At 42.9% G+C, this 19,953-nt stretch overlaps 2 protein-coding genes across 3 annotated transcripts; both read left to right on the forward strand.

Moving 5' to 3' along the window:
• The first annotated feature begins 3,285 nt into the window (after window positions 1-3,285).
• LOC125508737 lies at window positions 3,286-6,268 on the forward strand. Its single transcript, XM_048673529.1, has 3 exons — window positions 3,286-3,827; window positions 4,011-4,147; window positions 5,220-6,268. The coding sequence occupies exons 1-3, from the start codon at window positions 3,570-3,572 to the stop codon at window positions 5,896-5,898; spliced, it is 1,074 nt and encodes a 357-aa protein (XP_048529486.1). The 5' UTR covers window positions 3,286-3,569; the 3' UTR covers window positions 5,899-6,268.
• A 1,333-nt stretch (window positions 6,269-7,601) lies between these two features.
• LOC125508749 (endoribonuclease Dicer homolog 3b-like) lies at window positions 7,602-19,921 on the forward strand. 2 transcript variants are annotated; one of them, XM_048673546.1, is made up of 26 exons: window positions 7,603-7,871; window positions 7,959-8,142; window positions 8,263-8,376; window positions 8,954-9,088; window positions 9,246-9,315; window positions 9,818-9,882; window positions 9,967-10,098; window positions 10,252-10,404; window positions 12,088-12,223; window positions 12,867-12,972; window positions 13,066-13,258; window positions 13,333-13,493; window positions 13,861-14,082; window positions 14,354-14,619; window positions 15,115-15,389; window positions 15,471-15,973; window positions 16,070-16,167; window positions 16,289-16,497; window positions 16,581-16,790; window positions 17,254-17,730; window positions 17,853-18,134; window positions 18,290-18,616; window positions 18,816-18,902; window positions 18,989-19,064; window positions 19,228-19,339; window positions 19,479-19,921. In XM_048673546.1, exons 1-26 carry the CDS (start codon window positions 7,780-7,782, stop codon window positions 19,675-19,677), a joined length of 4,884 nt encoding a protein of 1,627 aa, XP_048529503.1. In that variant the 5' UTR covers window positions 7,603-7,779; the 3' UTR covers window positions 19,678-19,921. The 2 variants fall into 2 exon arrangements, with proteins under 2 accessions (XP_048529495.1, XP_048529503.1); XM_048673538.1 differs by having other exon boundaries at window positions 7,602-7,871; window positions 9,818-10,098.
• Window positions 19,922-19,953: the final 32 nt, after the last annotated feature.

The following is a 19,953-nucleotide window of genomic DNA, read 5'->3' on the forward strand; positions in this document are numbered from 1 at the left end:
GGGTGAGTATGTGAGTCGGTAGAAGAGATCCATGCCGAGGTACAAAACTTCTACACTGAACTTTACACGGCTCAGCCGGAGTTGGATGTTGAGGCGGTTCTTCATCATGTTCCGGCGAAAGTAGATCAACAAAGGAATGATCGTTTGCTACGGCCGTTCAGAGCAGAAGAAGTGGAGGCCGCATTGTTCTCCATGAAGCCATCAAAGGCGCAGGGGGTGGACGGGTTCACCGCGGGCTTCTTCCAACGCCACTGGCCAGTACTAAAGGAAGAGGTCACTAGTGCAGTTTTGGAGTTTCTTAACGGGGGTGTGATGCCAGAGGTTATAAACAAAACTATGATATGTTTGATTCCGTAAATAAAATTTCCAAAGAACATTACCCAGTATAGGCCGATCTCTCTCTGCAATGTCATTTATAAAATCTGTTCTAAGGTTCTTGCGAACAAGTTAATGGAGATTCTGGATGATGTTATTTCTGAGGAGCGAAGTGCCTTTGTGCCGGGAAGGCTCATTACTGACAATGTGTTGACGGCATATGAGTGTGTTCACTCCATGAAGAGGAAAAGAGGTAAGCAAGGGTGGTGTGCGGTCAAATTGGATATGATGAAGGCATACGACCGGGTAGAGTGGGCATATCTGCAAGGGATTATGCAACAACTGGGATTTGCCGAAGACTGGATATCACTTGTTATGCGGTGTGTTACTTCGGTGAGTTTTCAAGTGAAGGTGAATGGTACGCTCCTCGCACCATTTCAGCCTTCGAGGGGCTTCCATCAAGGGGACCCCATTTCCCCATATCTTTTCTTGCTTTGTGGCAAAGGTTTATCATGTATGTTAAAGAACTATGATAGTGGATGGATTGATCGTGGAGTCCGTATGGGTCTCACAGCGCCATGGATAACGCATTTGCTTTTTGCAGACGACTGTTTGGTTTTTATGAAAGCGGATGGAAGAAGTGCAATGAGACTGAATGAGATACTGGAGGCCTATGAGTTAGGATCCGGTCAGAGGGTGAACAAGTCGAAGAGTTCAGTCTACTTCAGCCCAAACACTGGGGCGTCGATGAAAGTGGGGGTAAGAAATAATTTGCAAATACAGAGAGAAGCCTTGTCTGAGAAATATCTGGGTCTCCCTACAGCAGCAGGCAGAATCACTGAGAGACAATTTCAGCATATTGTGGAAAGCTCAAGGGGGAGAGTTCAGTGGTGGTGTCAAAAATTCATGTCAAGTGCAGCGAAGGAAGTTTTGTTAAAGTCATTGATCCAAGCTCTACCTACCTTCTCTATGAGTTGCTTCAAACTCACTAAGGGGTTGTGCAAGAAAATAACAGCCATCATGGCAAAGTTTGGGTGGGTTGGTTCACTTGACAAACAAGGAATGCATTGGCAATCTTGGGATAAAATGGCAATCCCAAAGAATAAAGGAGGATTGGGGTTTCGAGACCTACAAATCTTTAATGATGCAATGCTTGCCAAGCAAGCATGGAGGTTACTGGATAAACCACAAAGTTTATGTGCTCGTGTGCTTCGAGCTAGGTACTATGCTGATGGTGATATTTTACAAGCAAATTGTCCAAAGAGTGCATCACCAACACGGAGAGCGATTATAATCGGAAGGAATGTGCTAAAGGAGGGGCTTATCAGGAGGATTGGAAATGGACGAACTACAGAAATTTGGCATGACAGATGGTTGCCAGGAACCATCTCAATGAGACCGGTATGCAGGCTGTCCGATGACCCGGTTCAATTTGTTTCGGATCTAATGGATGGTGAAGGACAGTGGGACATGCAATTGATTCAGAGAATGTATACATCCGGATGTAGAAGCTATCATGAGTATACCGCGTCCGAGGAGGGAAACGGAGGACTTTTGGGCTTGGGCATGGGAGAGGTCAGGACTGTTTTCAGTTCGGTCGGCTTACCATGCGATGATGGAGAGACGAGGGACTGAGGCCGCGACACCGTCCAGCTCGACGGACGACTGTGACATATGGAAGGCATTGTGGAAGCTGCGTGTTCAGCCAAAGATCAGAGTTTTTTGGTGGAGGGTTTTAAAAAAATTTCTACCATCACATGGCGAGCTGAATAGAAGGCATATAAGAACAAACAGTGTCTGTCCGATGTGTGGCTGTGATATGGAGATGCTATTTCATGCGTTGACTGAATGCGATCATGCTTGCAGATATTGGGAGGCAGCAGAGGAGTGGTTTGATTTTAAACTACCCAAGTTACATCCATTAACATGGGCAAGGGACTTACTGGACGGGCATGTTGTGAGCAGAGATAAGAGTGCTATAGCTATGTCGGTGATGTGGGCAATCTGGATGAGTAGAAATAAGTACGCACATGAAGAGATCAAGTACCAACCTCTCCGATCTATGGAGATTATTGACGAGTTTATAAAATCTTTGAATTTCCCAGCCCCAGCACCGGTGACTAACTCTTTCATTATAGAGAGGTGGTCACCACCGGAGGAAGGTTGGACGAAAATCAATACTGACGGAGCAGTTTGTAAGCAAAGAAGAGTGGGAGGAGCGACAGCAGTAGCACGGGACCATTCGGGGTCTTTCATTTGTGCGAGACAAACAAAGTATGATGAGCTGACTGATCCTTTGGTGTTAGAGCTGACCGCATGTTGGGATGCAATGCTTTTGGCATTGACAAGAAATCTGCAGAGGATTGTGATGGAAACGGACTGTCAGACAATTTGTAATCTATGGAAGGCAGAGGAGGACAGGTCTGTTGGATCTCTGATGATCCGTGAGATGAAATCATATCTCACAAATTTGCAGGAATTTAGATTGAACTTTGTTCGTAGAAGTGCTAATATCCCTGCTCATCTTTGTGCTAGGGGGCACTAGTTTTGACTGATCAGTCTGTTGATCATGATGTAATTCCTGAATTCCTGATTGCGGCTGAGCAATCAGATTATGTTCCGCCTAGTTAATAAAGTGCCAGGAGGGCGGTTCTCAAAAAAATAAATATAGGATTGGTGTGTGTGCACGTCTATGATGTGCTCAAGAACTTTCTCTTCTAAAAACATCGGTTAAAAAAAACTTTCTCTTCTAAAAACAATGAATGTCAGCTTTCAGATCAGTTTGGCCAAAATACGCAACCAGCCAACCATCCGAAACTGCAATGTCAGGCGAGCGATATAGTAGCGGCCAGCTCAAACCATATCTGGAACCACTTTAGAAAAATCACGGGCACATCAAACCGCCGAACGTTTTCCTTTTACAAAGTTTCGAGCTGAACTGTCAAATGCTTCACAAGAGGAGACGGAGGAGTGCCACGTTTCTCTTTTCTCTTTCCTGCGTCCCCTTCTCCCCCGACCCCGAGCCGCGTCAAACAAAACAACCTCGTGGGAGCTCTCTCTCTCTCTCCTCCGCACCCGGCCTCCTCTCTCTCCTCTCCCCCTCCTCCCCGCTCGCCAATTCCTGCGCCATCATCCACCCCCCGCCCTCGCGGCCACCGGAACCCGCCGCGTCTGACGGCGAGCCCGCGGCGCCCCGCCCGCGAATCCGGGCCGCCCGCGCCCAGATCCGCCCCCCCGCGGCGCCCCCGGATGTCATGAGCCGCCCCCATTTGCCCAAAGACCACGCCTTCCCGCGCGCGAATGGGTTCTTCGACCGCCGCCTCTGCGAGATCGAGGAGGCGGACGCCGCGGCCGCCCTAGCCGCCGACCAGTCCTGGTCGGGGTCGCCGTCGCAGTCCACCTCCCCGTCGTCGGCGTCGTCGCTGCCGATGTCGTCGTGCGGCCAGTACATGCTGCACCGGGTCGGCAAGTTCGACACCCTCGCCGGCGTCGCTATCAAGTACGGAGTTGAGGTAATGCGACGGGACTACTCCTCTCTCCTCAGGGCCTCCGGCTTCTATATTAGTACTATATACATACACATTGGAATACCAGAGGGGATATAAAATAACTGTGTTTAACTTCTAGCTGTTTCAGGTAGCATATTGACGATAATAAGGTGTTTGAATGAGTTGTGTTTTTTGATTGATGCCTAGGTAGCTGACGTCAAGAGGCTGAATAGCCTCTCGACTGACCTCCAGATGTTTGCACACAAGACGCTGCGGATTCCACTCCCTGGAAGGCATCCTCCTCCACCTTTCCAGCAGAATGGTTCATACGAGTGTGATGACAGGTATACGGAATACTAGTATGTTGCTTCCCTTTTTCTTCTAGAAAGGCATTAACATGTGACTACTTTTAAACCATGCCCTTAGTGAGTTGGCAGTGCTGTTGATCAAGTGTTCAGCTTAGTGTTGTGTGTATCGATACTCTAGAATTGTTACTACATCGCTACAAGTTTTTTTCAAATCTGTATCAGGATCAAATGAGTATTCCGCGTTGGATTTTATTGGAGCACTGGTTAAGGTAGTTCTGGATACAAAATTATAGCATTAAGTGAAGCTGGAATGGGAGTATGGTCTCGTAGTCTCATGCAATAACTCCTTAGGCACTCGAAATGGAGCCAGAATTATTACCTTATTTTCTCCTAACCATGTCTCCTTTATGAAACTAAGGTTTTGCTTTTGCATGAAGCTTTTCCTTCACGAATGCATGCATGCTATAAGTCGTATCACGTAACGGGAGGAGTTGAAGTTGCAACAAAATTTCAGTAGCCAATTTATCTGTATGACGTGCCATTAATCAGTTTGGCGGTTACATAACTTCGGAATTTTGGATTCTGACTATGAATGGTTGGATGATTACATTTTTATTTTGGCAGTATTTGCCTGTGCTATAAATTGTCGTGCCCTGCAGTTTATAAATTGTCCATATTGAACATAAGTTAAGCTGACACACCAAGGGCCTTGAAGGCAGGGAAAATGGAGAAACCAGATTTTGACGAACTCTCAAACCCTCAATCTTCTTGTGCTTACACATACTGGCCACAATTTTCTCCTTTGTAACAAGGCATGTAGATTCTCGTCACTTTCTGAAATAAAGTCAACAAAAATAGCATTCACTGTGAGGATGAGGTACTTTTGGATATATTTGACTACGGCAGTGTTTTGCCCATAATCTATTACTACATGTTTTAATATTCTGTTCTACGTACTTGGGATCGCAAATGACTCTTGTTTTCTGCCTTTTAGATCTTACAACACTTCATGAACCTACTACTTGCTACGTTTCTGTTCGTATCATTACAATTTTTTGCTGGCTCTATTTTATGTATCATCAGGTATAATAGTATAATACTATTTCAGGGAATGTACTCCACGGCGTCTTCATGATGATCTATTGGAATCAGTTTTGCGAACACCAAGACACAAGGTTTCGCCAGCCATGAGCCTTTTGCAGGGATACTATGGTCTCACACCACCCCCAAAGAGGGATCCAACACAAGAAGGCACTGAGATGCCAGTATATGGAAAAGGCAAATCAATTTCCTTGGTTGACGAGCCGTGGTCTGCAGAGACACCAAGTCCCAACACGTTCATGTTTGAGCATAGGAAACCCAGAAGCCAGACAATGGGTTCTCTTGTGAATGGCGAGTCTGAGGAGAATGGAGATGGTGAAAGGCCAATAAGGAGGCGCCCAAAAGCTGACGGCGAGTTGCTACCTAGGGAGGAAAATGGCAGTGCCTTGTTGTCACGGGCGGGAAAAGGCCTCGCATTGAGGCCAAAGTCGGGCACTCGACCAGACATGAACAAGAGCCATCAGAATCTTATCGCGATGTCGGAGCCTTCGTTTGACGGCGGGCTTCAAACCGTAAAAAAATCGTCGAGCACCCCTGAGTTCCAAGAGCCAGAGAGCAACAGCAGCTCCTCGTCCATATGGTCAGCAAGCAAGTGGAGCTTGAAACCAGACGCTTTCGCCCTCCCTCTTTTTGACAGCATTCCAAAGCCAATCGCTGCTTGGAAAAACAAGGCGGCCCGAGATTAGCAGCTTTCCCCATCTCTTGGCCGCCCACCTGATTCTTTGCCTGAACTCTGGCTATATCCCATGTAAGCCCGTGGAGGAGCTTGAGCTCAGGCCGGCACCGGTCCTCCTAGCTACGAAAGCAATGCAGGAAGGACCTCGATGGCAGCCTCTGATTTGCATGGTTTGTCATGCTATATATGTTGGAGATGTTGTGGCGGGTAGAGGCGTTACTTGTCTTCACATAATCTTATAGAAGATGACACAGAGCCTTGGGTATTCTTTTGTACACAATTGGAGATAATGTAGGATGAATAGGTGGGCTATATGTTGTATGTGTGATCCCATTCCCATACACTAATATAGAAAAGATTGGTCTTATTTCACGAGTTTATTCATGTGCCTTTTGGCGTGTGCTAGCTGTTCAACTATACTGTGTATCTCAAGAAAAAAGAATAAAATGCAGCTCATTTCTCTACAGTTGGGTGTTCGTAAACGTGCTGGTTCGGAGGTCCTGTCGGTGATGCGGGAATCTCCTCAAAAACCGAACATCTCATGTGAAGTTCATGCAAAATTAGGTTGAAAACATTCATAATGCGTTTCAATTTATTGATAGAAAGAAACAGTCATTGATAAAAAGAAACAGAATAAGTACATGAAAAGATACACCACATGGCACAAACAAATACATGAGAAGGCATGGGCATATCATTTCATTGATAGAAAGAAACATAATAAGTATATGAGAAGATACAATACATGGCACGAACAAATACATGAGAAGGCATGTGCATGGTACCTGGAGCAGAGAGACAAGTGGCACTCACCCCGAGCATAGAAAAAACACAAACTAAACCCATCAAGCCTAGGGCCAGGCCGAACTGGCATGACGTCTAACATCTCTAAAGCCAACACCGTCGACGCAGCGAGGAAGCATGATAGCGTCTTCAAAAGAGGAGTGATGCTATGAGGCACCATCATCCGTCCTGAAGAACCAGACCTAAAATTTCCCCCGTTGCTTAAAGAGGAGCATAGATAAACACCATGACAACGCCTTCAAGAAGGAAAACAACACCCGCGAGCGGCGCCGCTGCTGCCATTGTGGGCCTGGCCTAAGTCCGAGCAATCCCATTGCCGCCAGATCAAGGTCCAGAGGTAAGAAAGCCAGCCTACTGGTCGAGACCACCACCTCAAGATAGGGGAGGGGGGGTTGCGCTTGCCGGCATGGGGTGGCACCTGGGCGTCCTCAAAAAAAGCGAGCTTTGTGACTGGCACACCATGAAGGTGGACATGGCTGGGAAGGCGACATAGTAGAGAGTGCCGATGCCGTCGGCAAAGCCAGGAGCTGAATGGGAAGGCAGGTCCGAGCTGGCGGAGGCGGAGCCGACAAGCCGAAGGCTACAAAGGACACAACAACCGGAGCGTCGAAGTCGAAACCGCACCGACAAAGGACGCTGGCAGATCATGTATGCTGAAGAACGCATGTCCATGGGCGAGAAACTGTCGTTTCTTCGAAAATAGAAAAGAGAAAAAGAACAAGAAAAACAATGGGTGCAAAGGTTTGAGACGTTCATGCGGTTGGCATGATGACCCCACAAAGAATACCGCGGACAAGAAGCATTTAGGCTTTTCTGACAAGATGACCCCACAAGTCAGCCGCCCGGATGAAGCCTCCATCACTCTCACTCATTTCCTCCCCCCAAACCCCCTCTCCGCGCCAACGAACGCCGCGCAACCCACACCTCCGCTTCACGCACTTCGCCTTCTCCCCTCCTCCTCCTCCGCCCAGTGTCCCACCTCCCGTCCCACCACCGGCGCCGATTTATATACACGGCTGGCCTACAGACATGCGCTTGCCCCACCCCACCCCCGCCTCGCCCACTCGCCCGCACCGAACCCAACCCCATGGCCATGGCCGACGACGACGACGGCCCCCTGCCCCCGCCTCCGCCGCCGCCGCCGCCTCGCCGCCCCCACAGGCAGCTCCAGCCGAGGAGGTCGCGCATTACTCTCTCCACAGCTCTCTGGCGCCCGCATTCCTAGAGCTGACGGGGGTTACCCATTCTGTGTCTGTGTCGGCGCAGGTACCAGGTGGAGGTGTTCGAGGCGGCGCTGCAGGGGAACACCATCGCGGTGCTCGACACCGGCTCCGGGAAGACCATGGTCGCCGTCCTGCTCGCGCGCCACCACGTGGGCCGCGTGCGCGCCGGGGAGGTGCCCCGCCGGATCGTCTTCTTCCTCGCGCCCACCGTGCACCTCGTCCACCAGGTGCGCTTCTGCACTCTGCAGCGACCGATTCGCGACGGCAACGTCTGCGCCATTTTTTCGCCTCGCGTTCGCAGCTTCCATGGCCCTGATCGCTGGTTGCTGTCTGGGCTCGCGCTGTAGCAATTCGAGGTGATTCGGGAGTACACAGACCTCGACGCCGCGGAGTGCTACGGAGCTTCGGGGGTCGGCGACTGGAGTACAGACCGCTGGAACAAGGAAGTTGGGAGCAAGGAGGTAAGTGTCAGGTTTTACTCTATCCCGCGGCACGGTCATTGGTTGATCCGAATGCACACTGAATTGGTACACGTACCGTGCTCACCAAGTGCTTGATGAATGACTTGTTGACAAGGAACCAACATTGTTAGTTTCTGGGTCGTAGCAGCTTCGGATCGCATGTAGATTGAGGACATTTGTTATCGGAGTAGTATTCTTTAGCGTGAGGGCAGTCGACTAAAGCAATTTGCTGAAGGGCCGTGACTATGAAATAGCTGGGGTCTGGAGTCTGGACACAAGTCCTAATAAAAGAAAATTTCCTTTCAATGCAGTCACTGCTAAATTTGGACACTGCTTCGAATCCACATGTTCTCACAACTCTTGTAAATATGTTGCTTAAAAAAACTCTTGTAAATATGCCACCTGGTAAAGTTATCTGGATTATGTGTCTTTCTAAATTCTAATCCAGTTTTGTGGATATTCCTATGTTTTTTACCTGCCGTATTGCGCTTATTATGCGTTCTATTGACAACTTTGATTGAAAATATGAATTTTCCTGGGACAATGATCTTATTATGCGTTCTATTATGTGTTTCAGATTGCTGTTATGACGCCCCAGATATTGTTGGATGCCCTGAGGCATGCCTTTGTAACAATGAGTGCAGTGAGCCTGCTAATATTTGATGAATGCCATCGTGCCTGTGGAAACCACCCATATACACGAATAATGAAGGTAATGGGATTTTTCTTGTTTTAACAACATCTGTAGATATGCTTTGGCTTGCCTCATGCAGTTTTTTGAAAGTAAAGAAGTTTCGTAGGATAGCAGTATTTTTCATAGTTTGGCATGTCGAATTTCCTAACGGTTTATTTCTCTTTTGAGTCTGTAGGAATTTTACCTTGGTTCTCAGTGGAGGCCAGCTGTATTTGGAATGACAGCATCTCCTGTTGCTACTAAAGGCAAGAATTCTACACATGACTCGTGTGCTTCCTTTCTTTCTACCCTCTGCGATTATTCTTCAGCAAATATTTCCAGCAAACGACCGCTATTTTGGTTCTTGAAATCAGCATGTTGTATGACTGTTATGTACCATGTGTCGTGCTCTTATCTTCTCCCCCACAAGATCATACACTTGCTGAAGTGCGATACTCTGTTGTGCCAACAGTGCCCTACTGCTGTACACTATATATAAATTGCAGTTAGCTACCTGTACATTATTGCTTCCTTCTTCATCTGGATGACTGGGAACACAACTTGTACGTTTGACATGATTTTTATTGGTTTATTTCATTTTGACAAAAAGGAAAATTGTGCCTGCTATTCATCCTACCTGAAGGCACTTGCGACTCGGGACCAATTTATCAAATCAAAATTATTTTCCTGCACTAGGATGATTTGTTAGACGCTAACTTCAGTGGTGGAGAGGCAAGTTTCACTTCTAAAAATTACCGTCCTTTTCAGGCACTTGCACGGTACAAGATTGTGAAGCACACATTGGTCAACTTGAACTTACATTGGATGCAAAGGTTACCTCAGCATCCTCAACTTCTTTCACTTTGAATTTCATTGAGCCTTTGGAAATGGTCTCCATACCTTACATGCCATTCCAGGTATATATCATAAAAGATCGTAGTGAACTTGAGAGCTTTTCCCCTCCTGCAACAATTGTGCACGAATACTATGATGCTTACTCGATTGATTTCGAAGATCTGAAATCGAAGCTCCAGATATTGTATGAAGAGGTGATTTAATTTAACTATGTTTTGACTCATTCATAAGATACATCTGTAGTTTGGACTTTGGATTAGCCACACCTATAATGCGTTGTATTTCTCGCTTTGCATCTATATTACTGTACAAATGTTTATTTGTTAAAAGTTGGCATTGTTGGGCAGTATGATGCTTTGTTGGCTAGTCTGCAAGAATCGTCACCAAATAAATTTGAAGACACGAATAACATATTAGAGACATCAAGAAAGACCTTGTTCAGATACCATGAGAAGATATTTTATGGCCTAAATTATCTTGGTCCAATCATCACCGCTGAGGTATTGTATAATCTAATCATTGAGTAGCTTTACCAAATTTTTCGTAAGAGTTACAATGGTTATTGTTCTATCTGATCTAATTCGTTGACTTCACATAAGTCCCTGATTCTAACTGAAGTTATTCAAACTTTTTGGCCATGTGTAGAATATTCGCGTTGGCAAATTCCTAGCCGATATACTATCACAATATCCCTTATGTTCAGCAGTTGCTGATAAGATCTTTGAATTAGCGATGATGGGCAGAAATTTTACCTAACATTAAGAAGATTAACTGCTTTGCAAGGTCATTTAATATGTTTTTAGTGTGGAGAAAATCGTGCGCATCAAGTCTCTTGTACACTTTGAGGGAAGAAATGCTGCATCACGAGCAAGTAGACTAGCGATTTAGCTACCTATATGAACCTATCATTTTCCTCTCAACGGAAAAGTATATTTCTTAGCATTATGCTGCTGTTGAGTTCGTCCCTAATCCTTGAAGGCCAAAATAATGGAGTAAATGGACTGTTAAATTGCCAGGATTGTTTTTTATTTGAGGGAATGCCATCATGACTTAGCTTTATTAACTTCAAAAAACGTTTACATCGTCTATGAGCTTACTGACCACAAAGTCAGGTGGCTCGTCCAACCAACTAAAGGAAGACCTATTACAATAACTAAAGTTTGCTAGGACATGAGTCACTTGATTACATGAACTATAACAATGCTTATAAATGACCGTCCCAATCAAGGAACTAATATCAACACATTCCGCGAAAATTGCCGCCGCCGAATCCCACCAACTAGTTTGCCCGGTGTAATAGTTAATGACCTGCAGGGAGTCTGATTCTGCTTCTACTCGATTAAATCTGAGAGAATTAGCAAGAGCAAGTCCATCTCTCATCGCCATTGCCTCCATTGTGATCACATCTGCTGCAAGAGGAATGAATTTACCATTTCCAGGATTGTTGGTTAACAAAGGATCGCTTTATGTTGATATGGAACATATCTTCTCATGAAGTATAAGCTGCATGTGAGGAGATGCTTGAGTCTACTAAAAGGTCTACTAGTATTGTCATTCAAATGATTGTGAAGCGTATTAATTGGTCACAATACTACTTTTTAATTTGCTGTGAACTGACCATTACACTTACACCTATTATCTTGGTAAATACATTAAAATTCTAAATTAAGATGCTCACAAGGGGGGGGGGGATATGGACGCCCCGGTAATGTTGCTTTGGTAACATGACGGACCGAATGTGTTAGATGAGGCAAAATAGCGTAGTTAGAAGTCGGACAGAATAATTTAGTTGAGGTAGTTACTGAACCATCTGAGCTGCAACTTGAGTTAACCTATATTGAGTTGAGTGTAGAGTTTGCTCCTGGGACATTGTACGAAACATCACGAAGAAACCATACACTGAGATTTCTTGAGAATAATGGTACCATTTTTCCATTTTCTTGTGCCTCACCATATAAATTGTAAATTGGGTCTCTTTAATGTATACTATTTGGAAAAAGATACTAGATTCTTCCCTACCATTTCCACAGTTCCAGTCTTATTAAGAAGGTTGTGGTCCAACCATTTCCCTTGCCTGTCGCAGTTAGCATACCTTTTTCATCATTCTTCCATACCATTTTTTATTATATGAAATACTAGATTTTTTCCCCTGGAGAACAAACTGTGTATTGTTTTCTTAACAGGTAGTGAAGATATATAATGAAAGCATTAAGACACTGGGTGATTCTGAAGATTTTCTCTTCTCGAAAGCTAGCTTCAGCCTGCATGTAGCTTATTTTAAAGAAGCTTTAGATTTAATTGAGGAAGTATTGCCACATGGTAAGCCACAAACAAATATCCATCAGTTAGATGTGTTATATCTGTCTGTTTTCACTTGTTATTGCTCATAAATAGTAATATACTCCCTCCGTCCCATAATGTAACGTCTTACATTATGGGACGGAGGGAGTAGTATACAACTAGAATCTGCAGTATCTTTCTGTATATAATAAAGGGGTAGGTTATAAAATCAGTTGCAAACTGCATTAAGATCCTCCGAATCCTTAGATAAGTTGTATTTATTTCAGTACTTTGCCTGCTATATCTCGAAATAAAATAATGGTTCTACACAAACCTCTTAATTTGCACACTCTATGGAGGTGAGCTATGAGGAAGTACCTGCAATGTGTATTTCTATAGCAAATAGCCGAATAGGGAGTTAAGTGGGTGATCATCAACCATTCAGTAGCCATATGTGCTGCACATATACTGTCCATTATTTTGGGTTGAATGTAGGGCACTCCTCGTTGTGTGAATCTATATCCTTAAAGACTGAAATCGCCTGTTTCTTAATGCACCTATGTGTTTTGATTTCTGAAGCATTGCATTATTGATATCTCACTAGACTGAAGCAGCTTGGAAACTACAATGTAGTGCATTGATAGTTTCTTCTTCTAATTCTGCTGATGTAATTGCATCATAGGTTATGGTGAACTAATGAAATCAGAATCTGGTTCTGCGGAATTAATTAAAAGGGGGTATATTTCTTCAAAAGTGGATGCTCTAATCAACATTTTTAAATCATTTGGGTAAAGCCATATTCTGCTCAAGATGCTTAGTTTTGCCTACTTGTGCTCTCGTGTCAGCAAAAAAGGGTAAATCCACATGTATTTTCTCCACAGGTCATCAAACGAAGTGCTTTGCCTAATTTTTGTAGATAGAATTATGACAGCTAAAGCTGTTGAGAGGTTCATGAGAGGAATTGTTAGTTTCTCTAGTTTTTCAATTTCTTACTTGACTGGAGGGAGTACATCAAAAGATTCTCTGAGCCCAGCAGTGCAGAGATATACTTTAGACTTGTTCCGATCTGGAAAGGTATGCCATTTAAATTGCAAAGATTGATTTAAACAGGATTCAAAATGATACATTAACTCCATGTCAATTTCTAGGTGAACTTGCTTTTCACCACAGATGTAACTGAAGAGGGTATTGATGTACCTAACTGTTCTTGTGTCATACGCTTCGACCTGCCCAGAACTGTTTGTAGCTACGTTCAATCTCGTGGTCGTGCCAGAAGGAGCAGCTCAAATTATGTTCTTATGATTGAGAGGTACAATAATCGTCGCAGTTCATAAGTTGCATGCTGGTATAGCATATTAAATTATAGAGAAATTTTTTGGCCACCATTTATTCTTATTCTAAGCACATTTATCATGCATATTATATTCATAGATTGGGTACAATTTATGCCTCATAATCATTAATTTTTCTGGAAAAGGATATGCTCTTCTACATAATTTGGTTTGGCATGAACGGTATTTTTTGTCAGTCAGCACTCAGCAGTCTGAGTTTCTAGCCCAGGAATTCCTGAATCTCGATCCTCTCATCTAAACAATATTACAACCATGTTTAAACATTGTTTTAATAATTTTTATGACTACCTATTCACCTTTTGATACTTCACATGAAATTTTCAGGGGAAACATGGATCAGCAGGAACAAATATTCCGCATAATACGGACTGAGTACTATATTAAACACTTCGCTCTGTATAGGCACAAAAACCCCAATGTTTCATCCTCTGAGTGGCCTATGCAAGATAAGTATGCATACTATGTTGATTCAACAGGAGCAACTATAACTGCAGAGTGCTGTGTTGATCTGATCCGTAAATATTGTGAGAAACTTCCTAAAGATAGGTACACATATGCTTACCATTTTTGTAGCTTTTGTTGCTCTGTCAGCCTGCTTGGTAATGCATCTCATGCATAATCACTAAGAATTCTGGTGTGCTTAAGATTCCTGAACTGTGATGCAACCAATTACATGGATAGCATGTTGGCGAAAATGTTGGTTAATCTGATTGTCACACACAGCACAACGAAAAACTATTTCTCATACTTCCCATGGCACGATCTTACTGTCTTTCATTAGATAGAAGTGATTGATCATTGTAACATTCTTCTGCAGGTATTACATGCCAAAGCCTTCCTTTGCGGTGGCTATCGAAGATGGATCATACCAATGCACCTTGACTTTGCCTCCAAATGCGGCGTTTCAAAGGATAGTTGGCCCTTTATGCAGTACAAGTAATTTAGCCAAGCAGCTTGTATCCCTAGATGCGTGCAAGAAATTGCATCAGCTAGGAGAACTCAACGATCATCTTCTACCCTTCACCGAAGAACCTATTGAAATTGATGTTGCTTTAAGAGATGGGAAATTCCTTTCTGGACCAGGTATGTGTATACCCTTTTTCAGTCTTGCTCTCATTAAAATTCTTTAGATAAGAACATTTATTTGCCTGTTTTGCTATTTTCTTTCACTCATCTATTTTATACACTTCATCAATATAACAGTGATCAGAGTAAGACTGAGCTTGCCCATTTGTCGTACATGGTTAAACTTGTGCAACTAATGCTGGTGGGCTTTGTTTTTATTGTTTTGCACAGTAATGCAACTCTGTGTGTATGAGGTTGTCTTTTGGTCATGTTTGTGCAATGTTTGGGGCAAATATGAAGTATCTCCCGACTGTTGAGATCTGCTGACCTTACGTAGTTATTCTCCATTCTTTACTTTACCATTCCATCTGAGTGGTGCTGTTACATTGCATACTGCTGTCTGTAGTGAACTGTGCAAGTTTCAACAGCAATCCCTTCTTCCAAAATGGTATGCATGCTTCTCTCGTCGTAGATGATAACGATGTTCCCATTGTTTTTTTCTCATTTTGGCAGGAACGACCAAAAGAAAGGAGCTCCATGGAACAAGAAATGTTCTTGCCCTGTCAGGATCGTGGATTCATGAAAGTGAAAGTGTCACATTGAATGCTTATAGATTCGATTTTCTTTGTGACCAAGAGGGTGAAAACTATGCTGGGTTTGTTCTCTTAATGGAATCAGCACTTGATGATGATGTAGCTTGTTCTAAAATGGATCTATTCCTGATCCCTAATAAAATGGTGTACACCACCGTAACTCCGTGTGGAAAAGTTCAACTGGACAAAAAACAGGTTGTTCAAGAAATAATTGCATACTGTAATTCTCTTCTATAAAGTTTGTTTGGCCATCGCTTATTTTTGTCATTTCTTCAGCTACGTGACGGGAAGTTGTTCCAAGAATTCTTTTTCAATGGAATATTTGGTAGATTATTTCATGGATCTCGAACAAGTGGAGTGCAAAGGGAATTTCTTTTCAGAAAAGGTCATGAAATACAATGGAGCTCAGAGAGCATGTACTTACTTTTACCTTTGAGGCACTCACCACACATCCAGCAAGATTTAAACATATACTGGGAGGCAGTTGAATCCTGCACCCAGGCGGTGGAGCAGTTGAGAAATTTGTATCTGGAAGATGAAAATATCCGTGCAAATTTTATTCAACATAGAAGTATCAAGGAGAAAGACATTATTCATCTGGCCAACAAATCTCTTCATTTTTCTAGCATCAAAGATTCAGTTGTGCTATCGCTTCATACTGGAAGGATATACTCTGTTCTTGACTTGATCTATGACACAACTGCTGAAGACTCGTTTGAAGAGATGTATAATGGAAAAGCTTCACCGTTTTCTTCATTCATGGACTACTACCGTGAAAAGTAATACCTCTATTACATGTCTTAAACTCTTAATTACAGTAAAATTTATTCTGACATGCTTCCTGACAAACTTCTCTTTTTACTACTCTTTTGTAGGTATGGTATTGTTATTCAACATCCAAAACAACCGTTGTTGCTGTTAAAGCAAAGCCACAATGCACACAATCTTCTTTTTTCAAAATCGAAGTACATAGGTACTAGCTATAAATCCTAGTCCGGTCCAGTTCCCCTTTTCCCGTTATGATGAATTGCAAGATAGCTGTTGCTTTACTATTTGGTCTGCTTTTACATGAAACTCTACATAACCTATGGCAGATGGTTCTACGGGTGATCCTTTGCTCATGGGAAAAGAGCAAATACACGCCCGGGTCCCACCTGAATTGTTAATCCACATTGATGTGACAATTGAAGTTCTCAAATCTTTTTATTTATTGCCTTCTGTAATGCATCGACTTCAGTCTCTCATGCTAGCCAGCCAGCTCCGCAGAGATATTGGTTACACTCAACATATACCAAGTTACCTGGTCTGTTCTCTTTCGTGAGAATATAATTTTATTGCTATGGCTGGTTATGCATACCTGAATAATTTGATCCGTTTCAATGTCAGATTTTGGAAGCTATCACAACTTTAAGGTGCTGCGAAACATTTTCCCTGGAGCGTTTAGAATTATTGGGAGACTCAGTACTAAAATATGTGATAGGATGTGACCTGTTTTTAAGGTATCCTATGAAACATGAAGGTCATCTTTCTGATATGAGATCAAATGCTGTCTGCAATGCTACGCTTCATAAGCACGGAATCTGGCGATCCTTGCAGGTGGATGGCCTAAATCCAAGCCTATTATAATGGTTTCCACTTCCTGAAGTTTATGATGAGTTCTAGTATTAGACAAATAATTTTAATTTAGTTAGTTCATGTGCACTTGGCCAGTCAACCAGTTATATTTGAGCCTTCCCTGCATTAAATAAATAAATATTTGAGCCTGAGGGCCAACAGTCACATATGAACTTCATATAGCAAGTGGTTTTCTTCTGTTCTGCTCTTGAGTTTTAATTTTGTTTGAGCCCATGCCAGTCAGATGTTTTCTAGAGGTGCTTCGTCAATGTTCATTCAAAAAGCATGTTTGATGATATTGTAAAAAGGCAGAATTTATATACAAGCAGAGTCAAGTTGCGTATAGGAGATAGAATATAACCTAGATACCGTTGAGATTTGCAAGGTTGAGAATACAATTCCGAGGTGTGTATGTTTACTGGCTATTTGTTATCTTGCTTTCCAGGGTTACGTGCGGGATAGTGCATTTGACCCACGGCGTTGGGTTGCTCCTGGGCAGATATCTTTGCGCCCTTTTCCTTGTAACTGCGGAATTGAGACTGCATTTGTTCCAACTAATGGAAGGTATATCAGCGACGACCCATCTTTTGTCGTTGGAAAACCATGTGATAGAGCTCACAGATGGATGTGCTCGAAAGCAATATCTGATTGTGTTGAAGCCCTAGTTGGAGCATATTATGTCGGTGGTGGCATAGTTGCTGCACTTTGGGTTATGAAGTGGTTCGGTATTGAAATAAAATGCGATAGGAAGTTGGTACAGGAAGTAAAGCTCAACGCATCTTATATATGCTACTTACCTAAAATAAGTGTTATTGAGGAGTTGGAAGCAAAACTGAAGTACAACTTCTCAGTCAAGGGCCTTCTACTGGAAGCCATAACTCATCCATCTCTGCAGGAATTAGGGGTTGACTACTGTTACCAGGTCAGTGTATAGCAGCATATTTCTATATTGGTTCGTGGGCAATCAGAAATTGCTTCAAAACAAGATATATCCATGTCTTCTGTCCTTAACATTTTTGCGTCTAACTTGTGCCTTTATTTCAGCGTCTGGAATTTCTGGGTGATTCTGTGCTGGATCTACTAATTACACGCTATCTCTATGTTACCCATACTGATGTTGATCCTGGAGAATTGACAGACTTACGTTCCGCTTTGGTTAGTAATGAGAATTTTGCAGAAGTAGTTTTAAGAAATAACATTCACAGTCATCTACAGCATGGGTCTGGAATACTTTTGGAGCAAATCACAGAATATGTTAGATCCAATTTGGAGTGCCAAGGGAAGGTTAATAAATTCCTTCAACATGCTACATGTAAAGTACCTAAGGTTAGAAATACAGTTTCACTTATGTTCATTATCTTAACAGCCTACCTTTTCAATTTTGTGCTTTTATTGTTTCTGCGATGGCCTTTTCTCTGTGAAGCCTTTCCCAGCCAACATTACACGTAGAAGTTAATAAGATTATTTTCTTTGTTTTACAGGTGCTTGGAGACATTATGGAAAGCATTGCCGGTGCAATATTTGTAGACACAGATTTTAATGTTGATGTGGTTTGGAAGATTGTTGAACCGTTGCTTTCCCCAATGATAACCCCTGATAATCTTGCATTGCCACCTTATCGCGAGTTGTTAGAGCTGTGTAGTCACCTTGGTTATTTCATAAATTCAAAATGCAGTAGTAAAGGAGAAGAAGTAAGTATAGAGATGTCAGTGCAATTACGAGATGAACTGCTGATAGCGCAAGGACAAGACAGAAATAAGAAGAGTGCAAAGGCAAAAGCAGCAGCTCGTATATTGGCAGATCTGAAGGTAGGTTCTTTAAACATAAAGAGGAATGCTGTATTAGTGTGTAGTTCATGACAGTGCCTCGTGGTTTAAATTGTTGTTCAGTTGAATCGGTAGCAGAACTATATCCTGAGCATACTAGCTGATGTTTTCTGCTTAGAAATTAGATGATTTGTCTATGCCATTTATCTATGACAGAAACTGATGTTTAAGTTTGAAGCAGAAAAGAGGCCTTTCAATGAAACAATGTCCTTCTAAAGCTAAGCAGTCGGGTATTATATCTTCGGACCAGCAGTATCCTTTGGCAAGTGTAAGCTTCCACATAGTTTTCCAGCAAATGCTTTAACAAAGTGGTGTATTTTATTATAGATAATGACTATTATTACTTTTCTGTAGTTGGAATCACCACTTGATTATTGTCAGGTGAATGTCAATCCTAGCCTAGGAGGCCTTCCCTCACTGAAAGAAGCAGGTATCTGACGATTCCCATTTTGATCGTCCTTTGGTTTAATTGTGTTGCTTGATAGTTCACAGCCTGTCAAACATGACATACTAAAATGTATATATACCTTTTTCTCTTTGCACGGATAAGATGCATGTCTACTCAGTAACCATGCAATTTTGTTTGTTTTCAGTTGTTCTTCGGCTCAAAATGGACAAAGGTGGACCACGAAGTGCTCTTTTTAAGCTATGCAAGAGGTTGCAGTGGCCAATGCCAGAATTCGAATTTGTGGAACAAAGGTTCAGGTATGTCCAGGAATACAAGATATATATGACCTCTAGCAGCCAAAACAAAAACTCCATTCCACTTGAATGTTGGCAATGCCGATCCTTCTGGTCTTCTCACGAAGATGTGCTAAATTCTTGTACTGGTTTGATGCAACAGGACTCCTATTGTTCTGGACGGGGTAACCACAACGAACTTCAATAGCTTCGTGTCAACCATCACCTTGCACATACCTGATGTAGCAGCCATTACACTTCAAGGTGAGCGGCGAACTGACAAAAAGAGTTCCCAGGATTCAGCATCGCTGACAATGCTCCACAAGCTTCAAGAGCTCAAGGTCTGTATATGCAAGACTTAGCAAAGCATCATGGATCCACTTGCCAGCTAACTGCTAAGGCTCGTTAACATGGGGATCTGATCCTCCATCCCACAGTGAATTATGTTGAAATTTTTTATGAGAGGCCCAGTGGTGGTGCTAGATTATCCTGCAGGATATCTCAGAAACAATTAGTGCTTGTCTTCCGAAAAAAACAATAGACAATTTCACTTGCTGGACAAAGAAAACATTTTGCAAGAATTGATATCGGTTTGGTTTGAATCCACATTTGGGTCAACTATCGACCTTAGGTTCTTA

This window comes from Triticum urartu, chromosome 1, assembly GCF_003073215.2.
Source record: "Triticum urartu cultivar G1812 chromosome 1, Tu2.1, whole genome shotgun sequence".
Taxonomy (NCBI): domain Eukaryota; kingdom Viridiplantae; phylum Streptophyta; class Magnoliopsida; order Poales; family Poaceae; genus Triticum; species Triticum urartu.